Below are 14,102 nucleotides of genomic sequence, written 5' to 3'. Positions count from 1 at the left end.
GGCTGTAAAAGGTCAGGTGGTGATGTCATCACAGTTCTCACCTTTTGATTGGCTGAGGAAGGTGCGGAGTTCCCAGCTCCTGCGTGCTGTGCTGCTGGGGTCTCCCTTTGGGTACGAGGGCTCTGGAAAACAACATCACCATCAACACTAAGCACAGGAACCCCCTGGAAAACATTATAACACTTAACACTATTAGAAACATCCCACACCCACCAGTATGACAGACAGGATGAGAGACAGAGAGACAGGATGTCAGGTAGACAGACAGGATGTCAGGCAGACAGACAGGATGTCAGGCAGACAGACAGGATGTCAGGCAGACAGACAGGATGTCAGGCAGACAGACAGGATGTCAGACAGAGAGACAGGATGTCAGGCAGACAGACAGGATGTCAGGCAGACAGACAGGATGTCAGGCAGACAGACAGGATGTCAGACAGAGAGACAGGATGTCAGACAGACAGACAGGATGTCAGACAGACAGACAGGATGTCAGGCAGACAGACAGGATGTCAGACAGACAGACAGGATGTCAGACAGACAGACAGTGTATCCTTTAGGATTTTTTTTTGCAGTGGGGGCAGGTCTGTCCAAACAACAAAAACAACAACAACTAATGTAATAGTCTACTGTCTAATAGTTAATGTAATATTGTACAGACGCTCTGGATAAGAGCGTCTGCTAAATGACTAAATGTACATATTTTCGTCCCATTTCCCCTAAAGCAATAAGGTTAGGCTACTTAAAGACACCCCTTTCAGTCATAAAGTATTCTTCTAAATGGCATAAATGCTGCCAATTAATAATTGAAGTAACAACTTATTGTAAATGGTCAACAGCCTAGCCTATCGATTAAGGTAGGCCACTCTAAAGCATGTGTCCACTGTCTGCTTAATTTGATCTTGACATGTAGGCTAAGCATTCTGTAGCAAATAATAACAAGAAACCCACTATTAATGACATTATCTTAATGCAGTGTAACTACTTCAGCATAATAATGCACCTAAAATACAAACGTGAGCAAGAGCATTCAGCAATCGCTATCGAATCAACAGCCACGTGCAATTTAGCTAGCAGGTGAAGAATACACAACGAAAATCACCAGTTAATACAATTACGAATACAATAACAGGCTTAAATGAACTGACAACATAAGTTATACGACTTACAGTTCTCAAGGACGCAAACACGCAATCTCAACTGCGGTGTGAAGCGCGTGTCCGTGCTATTCTCCGACATGCACTAACAATCACTGCTGAGAGACGGCCTTTTGTACAGCCCTATTTCTGATACCGTGGCAGGCCGCCACGCAATAATCAACATAGAGGAAACACTGAGACAGGATGACAGGCAGACACACTGGACGTCAGGCAGGACGTCAGGCAGACAGACAGGACGTCAGGCAGGACGTCAGGCAGGACGTCAGGCAGGACGTCAGGCAGACACACAGGACGTCAGGCAGACAGACAGGACGTCAGGCAGACACACAGGACGTCAGGCAGACACACAGGACGTCAGGCAGACAGACAGGACGTCAGGCAGACACACAGGACGTCAGGCAGACACACAGGACGTCAGGCAGACAGACAGGACGTCAGGCAGGACGTCAGGCAGACAGGCAGGACGTCAGGCAGACAGACAGGACGTCAGGCTGGACGTCAGGCAGACACACAGGACGTCAGGCAGGACGTCAGGCAGGACGTCAGGCAGACACACAGGACGTCAGGCAGGACGTCAGGCAGACACACAGGACGTCAGGCAGGACGTCAGGCAGACACACAGGACGTCAGGCAGACAGACAGGACGTCAGGCAGGACGTCAGGCAGACAGACAGGACGTCAGGCAGACAGACAGGACGTCAGGCAGGACGTCAGGCAGGACGTCAGGCAGGACGTCAGGCAGACAGACAGGACGTCAGGCAGACAGACAGGACGTCAGGCAGGACGTCAGGCAGGACGTCAGGCAGACAGACAGGACGTCAGGCAGACAGACAGGACGTCAGGCAGGACGTCAGGCAGGACGTCAGGCAGACAGACAGGACGTCAGGCAGACAGACAGCACGTCAGGCAGACAGGACGTCAGGCAGACAGACAGGACGTCAGGCAGACAGACAGGACGTCAGGCAGGACGTCAGGCAAGGCAGACAGACAGGACGTCAGGCAGACAGACAGCACGTCAGGCAGACAGACAGGAAGTCGTCATCTCTCCTACCTTCCCTGTCCTCCGTGGGGCTGGAGTGACGACTAAGAGACTTGAACTGCAGCTCAGCAGCCACCGAGGACAGACGGTCGCTCTCATGGAGATTACAGCCCCTGGAGAGACAAGAGAGACCAGGGGAGAGAGAGAGACCAGGGGAGAGAGAGAGACCAGGGGAGAGAGAGAGACCAGGAGTGAGAGAGACCAGTGGAGAGAGAGAGACCAGTGGAGAGACCAGGGGAGAGAGAGAGACCAGGAGTGAGAGAGACCAGTGGAGAGAGAGAGACCAGTGGAGAGAGAGAGACCAGTGGAGAGACCAGGGGAGAGAGAGAGTTCAAGGGAGAGACCAGGGGAGAGACCAGGGGAAAGACCAGGGGAAAGAGAGAGAGACCAGAGTAGAGACCCGGAAAGAGAGAGAAAGAGAGAAAGAGAAAGAGAAGAGAGAGAGAGAGAGAGAGAGAGAGAGAGAGAGAGAGAGAGAGCAGAGGATGAATAGGGAGCAGGCAGGAAACATCAGTATCAATAGCAAGACTCTCTATACACTGTCATGCAGCAGCACAGCTGTTGGACTGCTGGTTTATTCTCTGTCCTAACTAACACACCAGGACACACACACACCATGACACACAACAGTGTAGCAGGCAGTGTGGCATGCTTGCACAGGACAGGACACAGTATAGAGCAGGACACGTCTAGGAGGAACAGCCAGACAGGGCAGCATCAAGAGTTAGCAGGACATACACTCTCTCTCTCCCCCATCTCCCTCTTGCCCATTCTCTCTCGCCCATTCTCTCTCTTGCTCTCTCTCTCTCTTAGAGGTAGTTTGTGTCTTTAACTACTTGTGATGTATCAAACTACTGCTGTACAGTCAAGAGTATACTGCAGTCTTTACCATGGGAGGGGGTGGGCGTGGCTCAGCGGTTAGAACATCTGACTACAGATCTAGAGACAGTTCAAATCCCGCTCTGTTGGTCGCTTTGGATCATAGTGGCACCAAAATGAATATTGTATTAATGTTTCATATGAAGGTTTCTATATTGAGTGAGGACAGTCAGACTTGCAGGGGCCAGGTCATGCCTGCTCTATGGGCTCGGGTTCTGACAGGACCACTTGATCCTTGGGAGCTGGCAGAAGCACAATAACATCTGGGACTTGAGCTTATAGTCAAGCTGAAGCACCTCTTAATCAATAAGAATTTAGTTTGGGGAGAGAAGGAGAGCCCAGGGATGTGGGGGGAGAAGGGCATGGGAGGGATGTGGGGGAGAAGGACATGGGAGGGATGTGGGGGAGAAGGACATGGGAGGGATGTGGGGGGAGAAGGGCATGGGAGGGATGTGGGGGAGAAGGGCATGGGAGGGATGTGGGGGGAGAAGGGCATGGGAGGGATGTGGGGGGAGAAGGGCATGGGAGGGATGTGGGGGGAGAAGGGCATGGGAGGGATGTGGGGGAGAAGGGCATGGGAGGGATGTGGGGGGAGAAGGGCATGGGAGGGATGTGGGGGAGAAGGGCATGGGAGGGATGTGGGGGAGAAGGGCATGGGAGGGATGTGGGGGGAGAAGGGCATGGGAGGGATGTGGGGGGAGAAGGGCATGGGAGGGATGTGGGGGGAGAAGGGCATGGGAGGGATGTGGGGGGAGAAGGGCATGGGAGGGATGTGGGGGGAGAAGGGCATGGGAGGGATGTGGGGGGAGAAGGGCATGGGAGGGATGTGGGGGGAGAAGGGCATGGGAGGGATGTGGGGGGAGAAGGGCATGGGAGGGATGTGGGGGGAGAAGGGCATGGGAGGAAGGCAGTTGTGGGGGTGGGGGAAGTAAGGGGGGGCGGAAGAGGAGGGATGTGGGGGGAGGAGTGGTATGGGAGAAAAAGTGGAGTGGGGGGGGAATTAAATGGTACTTCTGCTTGTGTCCCTTGCTGACAGTGTGTGGTACCAAGTCCTGTTTGGTTAGGGGGGCTACCTGAGGTCACTGGTGGGGGTGGTGCCACCAGGTGGTTTGGGGTGGCTGGGGTCCCCAGCAGGGCCTGGGGGGGCGGGGGCTGGCCGGGGGGCGGGGGGCCACAGCTGGGTCCGCAGGTCACATGGTAAACTCCTGGAACTGAGATAAGACACACTGAGGAGCTGGCTGGTGCTCTGGACCGGGGAGGAGCAGGGCGTGCGTGAGGGGCGTGCGTGCGTGAGGGGCGTGCGTGCGTGAGGGGCGTGCGTGCGTGAGGGGCGTGCGTGCGTGAGGGGCGTGCGTGCGTGAGGGGCGTGCGTGCGTGAGGGGCGTGCGTGCGTGAGGGGCGTGCGTGCGTGAGGGGCGTGCGTGCGGGGGCGTGTGATTGATAACGTGGTTGGGAGATCATCTGTACTTAAGCACACTTCTCACACACACAACTTCCAAACCAAGCAATCTATTAAGTTCTAACTGACATTGTAGGTGAAACAGACCCACACAGTAATAGCAGCATAAGCGTTGATAGAATCCCAAACATTATGACAGCCCCTACAGGCTAACACATACACACAGCAGTACTGTAGCTTGCAGGCTAACACCTACACGCAGCAGTACTGTAGCTAGCAGGCTAACACCTACACGCAGCAGTACTGTAGCTAGCAGGCTAACAGCTACACGCAGCAGTACTGTAGCTATCAGGCTAACACCTACACGCAGCAGTACTGTAGCTAGCAGGCTAACACCTACACACAGCAGTACTGTAGCTAGCAGGTTAACACCTACACACAGCAGTACTGTGGCTTGCAGGCTAACAACTACACGCAGCAGTACTGTAGCTAGCAGGCTAACAACTACACGCAGCAGTACTGTAGCTAGCAGGCTAACACCTACACGCAGCAGTACTGTAGCTAGCAGGCTAACACCTACACGCAGCAGTACTGTAGCTAGCAGGCTAACACCTACACGCAGCAGTACTGTAGCTAGCAGGCTAACACCTACACGCAGCAGTACTGTAGCTAGCAAGCTAACACCTACACGCAGCAGTACTGTAGCTAGCAGGCTAACACCTACACGCAGCAGTACTGTAGCTAGCAGGCTAACAACTACACGCAGCAGTACTGTAGCTAGCAGGCTAACACCTACACGCAGCAGTACTGTAGCTAGCAGGCTAACACCTACATGCAGCAGTACTGTAGCTAGCAGGCTAACACCTACATGCAGCAGTACTGTAGCTAGCAGGCTAACACCTACACGCAGCAGTACTGTAGCTAGCAGGCTAACACCTACACACAGCAGTACTGTAGCTAGCATGCTAACACCTACACGCAGCAGTACTGTAGCTAGCAGGCTAACACCTACACGCATTAGTACTGTAGCTAGCAGGCTAACACCTACACGCAGCAGTACTGTAGCTAGCAGGCTAACACCTACACGCAGCAGTACTGTAGCTAGCAGGCTAACACCTACACGCAGCAGTACTGTAGCTATCAGGAACATTGTTACTGGCAATATTGAGAAATCAATAACATTCACTATTAATGGTTATTAAAGCCAGAGTGTGTCGTGTGTGTGTGTAACCCCAGTCTAACCTGAATCCCTCGGCATTGGCAATAAATGGGTCACTATGGCAACGAGGTACCTTGACGGGTCGAGGGCTATTCCTAGAGGCTGAGAGGAGAAGAGGAAAATGAGAGGGATGGAGAAGTGGTGGGCGAGAGGAGGAGAGTGAATGAGAGTGGGGAGGAGAGAGAGGACAGGAGGAGGTGGTGAGAAAGGAAGGGAAGAGAGAGGTGTGGAGAAAGGAGGGAAAAGAGAGAGGGAAGGAGAGGGGAGAAGGAGACACAAACGGCAAGGTCAGGACAACTTGATATAAGAGGTCCTTGTTGTAAGGACAGACCATTCTGGGTGAATGGCTGACCTGAATAAACATCCAGGCAGCCTGATTGGCCCGATGACTGCAGGGCCCTTAGAGGTAAGAATAGACTGACTGGTTTGTAAACAACAGGGACATCCAGGTGGGGGGGGGGGGGGGGGGGGGGCAGGCTCCACATACACTGGCTCAGCTTTTCCCCATATCTACACATACACTGGCTTTAGCTCAAACATATCTCTGTGTGTGACTGTTTTTAACTCACCTATATACATGCCAGTGACTGGGCTGTGGGGCTTGCCAATCACATGACCAATGCACTCATTCATCAACGCCTGAAGGTTCTGCACAGGAAGGAAGAGAAAGGTTACGATGACAACATCAACCACAGGTGAAGTAAAACACCCTGCTGCTGAATAAGCTACTGATGAAGACTGAGATTGATTGACAGGCCAATCGACCAATCGATTGTGGCGTCTTTACCAGGAAGTCGTCCTCAGGCAGGGCTGAGATGAAGGCGGGCTCGATGGCCTGGAGGAAGTCGAAGCCTTGAGTGGCCCACCTGGAGAGGGACACACACCAACCACACCGTGAGAGGATGGACAGACAGACGGAGAGCGAGAGCAGGGAGGGAGAGCAAGCAGGAGGGAGGGAGGGAGGGAGGGAGAACAGCAAGGCAGAGAGGAGTCTGACCTGGGCCTGGTCCCACGTCCGCTCTCACACTTTGTCAGGACGTAGTTCATCCACTTCCTGGCGAAGGAGATGTAGCGCTCTCCGATCCTCTGGCGGAACTCTCCAGACATCAGGCGGACGACCTCCTTGTGGTACTGAGGACAGACAGGAGACGTTCATACAAACACAACAGCCCTGCCTACACACACACAGTCTCCTCAAGCACATAGACAGCCATCACACCTGTTACAGCACTGTGACTATCTTTGTCTAGTGTAACACATTCTTGCATCGGTTGTGGTGGTCATTCAAATGTTCTCTTTCATCCGTCTGCCCCCTTCCGTCTGTCTCTCCTCCCATGCCTCTCCACCTACCCCTCTCCTCCCATACCTCTCCACCTCCCCCTCTCATCCCGTGCCTCTCCCCCTCCCCCTCTCCTCCCATACCTCTCCACCTCCCCCTCTCCTCCCGTGCCTCTCCCCCTCCCCCTCTCCTTCCATACCTCTCCACCTCCCCCTCTCCTCCCATGCCTCTCCACATACCCCTCTCCTCCCATGCCTTTTCTCCTACCCCTCTCCCCCCTTTCCTCTCCACCTCCACCTCTCCTCCCATGCCTCTCCACATACCCCTCTCCTCCCATGCCTTTTCTCCTACCCCTCTCCCCCCTTTCCTCTCCCCCTCTCCGCCTACTCCTCTCCCCCTCTCCGCCTACCCCTCTCTCCCCTTTCCTCTCCCCCTCTCCACCTACCCCTCTCCTCCCATGCCTCTCCTCCTACCCGTCTCCCCCTCCAACCCTTCTACCCCTCCTGACCTCGAAAGCGAAGTTGTAGCCCTGGATCATGGCCTCCCGGTAGTACTGCTGCAGGGTGGAGCACTCCGACTCGTCCACCTCCGCCTGGAACTCCGACGTGAACATGAACTCCACCTGGTCGATGGCCAAGCTGATCCTTATACACAACTGGAGAGCCTCGTTCTGGAGGGGGAGAGAGGCAAGGGGAGGGGGAGAGAGGCAAGGGGAGGAGAGGGGGGAAAGGGGGAGGGGGAGACAGGCAAGGGGAGGAATAGAGAAGTGACGTTTGTGCTACTTTCCTTGACTTTCTCACTGGGGGAGAGATAGAGACATCCTTTCACAAAGCCTGCATCTGCCACAAACTAGACTGACAGGGAGGAGCACTGAGACAGCCTCTCTTGTCTAAGGACGTCTTCACAGGGAACACACTGATGGAGTGTGAGTGTGTGGGTCTCATTCGTCTCCCTGTGACTGAGGGGAACTCGCAAGGTTTACTGGAAATCCTATGGTTCTGAAAGTAGAACACTGAGCTGACTGAGGCTGTGAAAACAGTGGTTGCTTTGTTTGATGTGTGTGTGCATACATGTGGGCATGTTTATATATGCGTGTGTTTATACGCATACGTGTGTGCGTGCGCATGCGTGCAGCCTACCTTGTGCAGCCTACCTTGAGCTGCTCCAGGGCGCAGGCTATGAGAGGCTGGCTGGAGGTCTGCTCTCGGCTGAGGGACAGCACGTCCTCCATGGCCAGCTGGAAGGCCTTCCTCTGGGCCACCAGGTGGGCCGACTGCATCACGATCAGGAGCAGGTTATCCACCTGGGACGCACCACAACCACTCAGTCAGACAGTCAATCAGTCAGACATATCCAGTCGGTCGATTAGTCATATGGTCAGCTGATTAGTCAGTCAGTCTGCCAATTAGCCAAGTCAATCAACCAGCCAATCAACTAATCAGTCAGCCAGACAATCAGTTAACCAATTCATAAATCAGTCAATTAGTCAGTCAGTCAGCAGGCACCCACAACCACTATGAACTACAACTCCCAGACCTACCTTCATGGCCCTGAGTGTGTCCACCGTCTCCACCTGGGGCACCAGTTTGATGGTCTGGCCCCCCCACTGTGCCCAGCCTGCCTCCCCAGGCGAGCCCCAGGCTCCGGGCTTGCTCATCAGCAGGTAGGCCTCGTCCTGGCTCTGCTCCTCCGGCTCCTTGCTGCAGTCCTTCCCTGCGGCGGCATGGAGCAGCTGCAGGATCAACGGGCGCTGCTCCATCAGTACGCTGGGGACAAACACCTCAAGCTCCTCCAGCCCCGGGATCTGGACCTGGGGGGGGGGGGAGTGGGAGAGGCAGAGGGAGAGAAAAGTGCGGGAGACAGAAAGAGATGGGAGGGGACGGAAGAAGAGGAGAGAGATACAGGGGGAGAGAAACAGAGGGAGAGATTCAAACAACCAGGATTAGAAACCCAGCAGTGAGATAACAGGATGAATGACACCGAGATAAAGCCTTGAGGTCAGAAGCACTCTGAATAGAATGTCTCCACTGATATATATGAGAGAGAGAGAGAGAGAGAGAGAGAGAGAGAGAGAGAGAGAGAGAGAGAGAGAGAGAGAGAGAGAGAGAGTGAGAGTGAGAGTGAGTGTGTGTGAGAGAGAGAGAGAGATAGAAAGATTGAGAGAGAGTGTGAGAGAGCGAGAGAGTGTGAGAGGGCGAGAGCGAGGGAGAGAGAGGGAGAAAGAAAGCACTGACATCAGCTCTGACATCATAATTGACATCCCTGAAAAGCACCTTGACATAGTTTCTTTCCATGAGAGCATCCAGGAGACTGGACACCCCACTGGTGATGCTGAAGTCTGCTGCTATCTCCAGATCCTGAGGGGGAGGAGGGGGAGGGAGGGGGGACACAAACAGAGGTCAGTACAGACAACATTCACAGCCTCATCTGTAATAACAGAAGGACACCGCAGCCTCAAACACACACACATGTACACAAGCACACAGGACAGATCTCACACATACACACACACACGTACACAAGCACACAGGACAGATCTCACACACACACACGTACACAAGCACACAGGACAGATCTCACACACACACAGAGGACTGATCACACACACACAAACACACCTTGCGGAGCATCTTGGCAAAGCCCAGAGCTTTGGATGCTCTCTCCCTGGCCTCATGGAACAGCTCTTTCAAAGACCTGCTGGTCTCGATGACCGACCGCCTGGACAGGGACGAGACCAGTTACACACACACACACACCAGGGCTGCTTCATCTCTTCACTTTCATCACAGGAAGTAGCGCAGAACACAGGAAGTACATCTGTACTTGGTTGTAAGAGGATAATCAAATTATTACCCACTACAGAACAACCTAGAGTACCACTACTAGACTAGAACCTCCATCTTTTCCTTCATCCATCCACCCCTCTCCCCCTGTTCTCCACCCCCTCCCTACCTGATCTCGTCCGACACGTTGCTCGTCTCGTCCTCTCCGCTGCCCCAGAACTCGTCTCCACTCTTCTGCAGCCCCGCGTCCAGGAACTCTCCTGTAGACTTCAGCAGCATGCCGGCAATGTCGCTGGACAGGTTTATTTTAGGTTCATTATTATCAAATGCCTTTAGTCTGATGAACGATAACAATTAATATCATATGTCATATAATGGGTAGGGCAGCAGGGTAGTAGGGCAGCAGGGTAACAAGGTGGCAGGGTAACAGGGTACTACAGAGCTACTGACCAGAATAGCTTGCCGGACTGGGCCTCTCCTCCCCTGATGTAGGGGGTGATGACTTTGGTGAAGTTCCACTCCTCTTCCAGCAGGTTCTTCAGGCTGTGGGATGCCTGGGGCAGCTGCTGCAGCATCTGGATCCAGCTGTGCATGTAGTCAAAGTACACCTGTGCATGCACACACACAAACACACACAGACACAATCACACACACCAAAGCCCAGATGAGATACTGATATATGTTCCTGTAGCACAGATGCTTGAAAACAAATCAAAACATCCTCCGATTTTTTGACTTGGCCAATCCAGTTTCTGGTTTATAAAATCCAGGTTTGTAGAAGTGCCCAGTCTGGGGCTGAAGTACTTGAAGTACACTAGTACTTCTTTGTACTTTCTCACCAGGCCTGTTAGGAAAGTGTTAATGAGAGAAGAAACTGGCTCACGAGCGAGAGAGCAGCAGTGCTTCTCTCTAACGTTTACTCAGCCAAGCCTGATAAAGCTGTTTGCTGTCAGCTGGCAAGACTGGCCGGGGTTCTGGTCAGGAGGAAGTCAGTGTTGGGGTCTCACCACCAGCATTTTGTGCAGATCTTCTTCAAACTCATCGATGTTGGCGTTGGTCTGCAGGCCCTGGGCGTCGGTGACCACGCCCCTCAGCATGAACTGGTAGTACTGCTTCATCAGCAGCCCCCCCTTCAGCACTTCCTTACACTCGCGCACCAGCTACACACACACACACACACACACACACACACACACACACACACACACACACACACACACACACACACACACACACACACACACACACACACACACACACACACACACACACACACACACACACACACACACACACACACACACACACACACACACACACACACACACACACACACACACACACACACACACACACACACACACACACACACACACACACACACACACACACACACACACACACACACACACACACACACACACACACACACACACACACACACACACACACACACACACACACACACACACACACACACACACACACACACACACACACACACACACACACACACACACACACACACACACACACACACACACACACACACACACACACACACACACACACACACACGCATTAAAGGCAGAGTACGCAATGTTGTTGAGAAGCACTTTTTCTCATATTTGCCGAAAGTAACTTTACGTCTTGATAGCAACCAATATATCTAAAGGTTTGACGGTAATATGAATTAATTCTATTTGTGGGTGTCGCAATACTGTAATAAACACGACCAATCATTAAGGTATACCCTGAATATTGATTGAATGGGCTACCTGTCTGTCTACCTACCTGCGTGCACTCTGGCCCTCCATTCAACGAAGGGAGGAGGTGGGATATTTGGGTTTGAATCGTGTCAAAAAGAAGCTAAAATAGCTAGCTTCATGCAACTTGCCTACCCTGCCTTTAACACACACAAGGATAAACAAGTGCCTGAAGTGAACTGAAGTATAACCATAATTCAGAGCCTGTGTGTGTGTTTACTGCAGACCTGCTTGATGCTGAGCAGAGAGGGTTCCCCGGCGGGCCTCTGTTCCAGACGCAGTTTGAGACACTCGTGGATGACGTTCAGCAGAACTCTGCAGAGAACCAGGAAGGCGGGACGGAACGAGGGCAGGTCCATGTCCAGCAGCTCCCCCCACGACACCTGGACACCACACACACACGGTCAGTCAACACACTTCCACCACACACACACGGTCAGTCAACACGCTTCCACCACACACACGGTCAGTCAACACGCTTCCACCACACACACGGTCAGTCAACACGCTTCCACCACACACACACGGTCAGTCAACACGCTTCCACCACACACACGGTCAGTCAACACGCTTCCACCACACACACGGTCAGTCAACACGCTTCCACCACACACACACGGTCACTCAACACGCTTCCACCACACACACGGTCAGTCAACACGCTTCCACCACACACACGGTCAGTCAACACGCTTCCACCACACACACACACACATGGTCACTCAACACGCTTCCACCACACACATGGTCACTCAACACGCTTCTATCACACACACGGTCAGTCAACACGCTTCCACCACACACACACACGCTCCTCCATCACCCAACACGCTTCCACGACAAGCGGCTAAATGGGAGACTTAAAAATGAACGTACAATCTCTTAGTCTGCAGACAAAAGCTTTACCACTGAGCTATATAGATGTATTCATTTAGCATGCACTTTTATACATGTAAAAACGTGTCATCTTGGAAGAGTCTAGCTCACCTGGTCAGCGTCTAGGTCGGGCCGGCCTGGATCCTCACAGGACAGGTGCCTGGATAGCTCCGGCAGGTAGTCACTGTACAGCATGGGGTCTGGGAAGTCTGCAAACTGGATGAGGAGAAGGGGAGGAGGGCGAGATTGACTGTATTTACTTTAACAAATTTCCACTCTGTAACCTCAGATTTAAAGAGTTTAATGACCTCTTAAAATCAGAAATGCTGCTAGACGGAGACAGGACATCATATCTTGCTGCCCAATATCTATCAACATGCCCCAACCTGAGGGAAAGTGAATGACCTAGAGACACTGAGCTAGTGTGTGTGTGTCTGTGCACTCATGTGTGTTTAATTAATACTTTGGCAATATTGTTGTTGTGACGTTCATGCCAATAAAACACATTTGAACTGAATTAAGGAAAAAGAGGAGAGAAGAAGGCAGACGGATAGAAAGAAGGGAGGAGAGGAGCAAGAAAATGGAGGTTTCAGTGTGTGTGTTTGCTTTGTGTGTGAGTAGATATGTTGTACTACTTGGATGAGTAGATGTCTAAAAGTTTGTGTGAGAGAGTTGTCAGCATATGTCCATGACCTGCAGACAGATAGCTGTGAGGACGAGCTGTCTGAACTAGGTCATTATCACCCCGCCCCTGCTGATGGCTGGAGGAAACCCTGTTTCAACCAAAAAGCGTGTCTGAATGACTCAACTGTTGTTACTCAGTTGAGTCATTATTACTAACAAAAAAACAAGCATGATTGTTTTTATTTACTAAACACTATGCAGTGAGCAGAATGCACATTTTGCACTTTGAAGCCTAATCAAACATTGTTAAAAGCATTATTAGTCACAATTGCATTACTAAAAAGTCCAATCCATAACCTCAAATCCCCTCCCATCCCCTCCCCCTACCTCCAGGGCAGGAGTGTGGCTGAGCAGGGCGGCCCTGGCCCGCTGCAGGGATCGGTCCATCAGCTTGTGCAGCCTGAGGATCAGCTTGCGCAGGCCCATCTGCTTCAGGGCCTTGTCCACAAACGGCCGGTAGATGGCAGTGGAGCAGTACTGTCCCCCAGCCCCCGCCTCTCCAGCCCCCGCCTCCGCCGAGCCTCTCGCCGTCCCTTCCCCCGCCTCCCCAGCCCTCGCCTCCCCAGCCCTCGCCTCCCCAGCCCTCGCCTCCCCAGCCCCCGCCTCCCCAGCCCCCGCCTCTCCAGCCCCCGCCTCTCCAGCCCCCGCCTCCACCGAGCCTCCCGCCCCCGCCTCCCCCCCCGCAGGCAGGAACTCCTCCTCGGACAGCAGGTGGGTGAACTTGGGCGTGAGGCAGGGCGACAGCTCCCCCCCCTCCTCCCCCGCGTCTCGCTCCTCGCCCTCGCTGTCGGCCGTGAAGGTGGCGGTCGAGTCGTTCTCCTCGTCCTCGTCCTCCTCTTGATCCTCCTCGTTGCCGCGGGAACAGCGGGGAGAGGGGATCTCGAAGACGGGCCAGCCAATCCGGGACAAGTCTCTGAGGCCCAGCACGGTTGCCATGACACGCAGCTTCTGGTTGAGGTCCTGGGTGATGTTGAGCCATAGACAGAGAGCCTGCACCCTGCCCTGGAAACACACAGAC

At 53.3% G+C, this 14,102-nt stretch overlaps 1 protein-coding gene across 2 annotated transcripts in view; it reads right to left on the bottom strand.

Moving 5' to 3' along the window:
- map3k4 (mitogen-activated protein kinase kinase kinase 4) overlaps nt 1-14,102 on the bottom strand; it is a 32,111-nt gene that overhangs the window by 4,825 nt on the left and 13,184 nt on the right. The window contains exons 4-22 of one of the 2 annotated variants that reach the window (XM_067236292.1): nt 13,751-14,086; nt 13,412-13,561; nt 12,512-12,616; nt 11,752-11,907; nt 10,766-10,918; nt 10,209-10,366; nt 9,928-10,050; nt 9,594-9,693; nt 9,249-9,332; nt 8,516-8,785; nt 8,129-8,278; nt 7,484-7,645; nt 6,694-6,827; nt 6,484-6,562; nt 6,266-6,344; nt 5,720-5,798; nt 4,152-4,289; nt 2,212-2,312; nt 42-122 (exon numbers count right to left, since the gene is read on the bottom strand). In XM_067236292.1, the coding sequence (XP_067092393.1) occupies nt 42-122; nt 2,212-2,312; nt 4,152-4,289; nt 5,720-5,798; nt 6,266-6,344; nt 6,484-6,562; nt 6,694-6,827; nt 7,484-7,645; nt 8,129-8,278; nt 8,516-8,785; nt 9,249-9,332; nt 9,594-9,693; nt 9,928-10,050; nt 10,209-10,366; nt 10,766-10,918; nt 11,752-11,907; nt 12,512-12,616; nt 13,412-13,561; nt 13,751-14,086 (2,638 nt within the window). Of the gene's footprint in view, nt 1-41; nt 123-2,211; nt 2,313-4,151; nt 4,290-5,719; nt 5,799-6,265; nt 6,345-6,483; nt 6,563-6,693; nt 6,828-7,483; nt 7,646-8,128; nt 8,279-8,515; nt 8,786-9,248; nt 9,333-9,593; nt 9,694-9,927; nt 10,051-10,208; nt 10,367-10,765; nt 10,919-11,751; nt 11,908-12,511; nt 12,617-13,411; nt 13,562-13,750; nt 14,087-14,102 lie in introns of those variants that run through there. The other variant, XM_067236291.1, reaches the window with a different exon arrangement.

Source organism: Osmerus mordax, chromosome 5 (genome assembly GCF_038355195.1).
Source record: "Osmerus mordax isolate fOsmMor3 chromosome 5, fOsmMor3.pri, whole genome shotgun sequence".
NCBI classification, from domain to species: domain Eukaryota; kingdom Metazoa; phylum Chordata; class Actinopteri; order Osmeriformes; family Osmeridae; genus Osmerus; species Osmerus mordax.
Note: the sequence above shows the minus strand (reverse complement) of the source record. Positions and strands in the feature narration are given on the sequence as shown.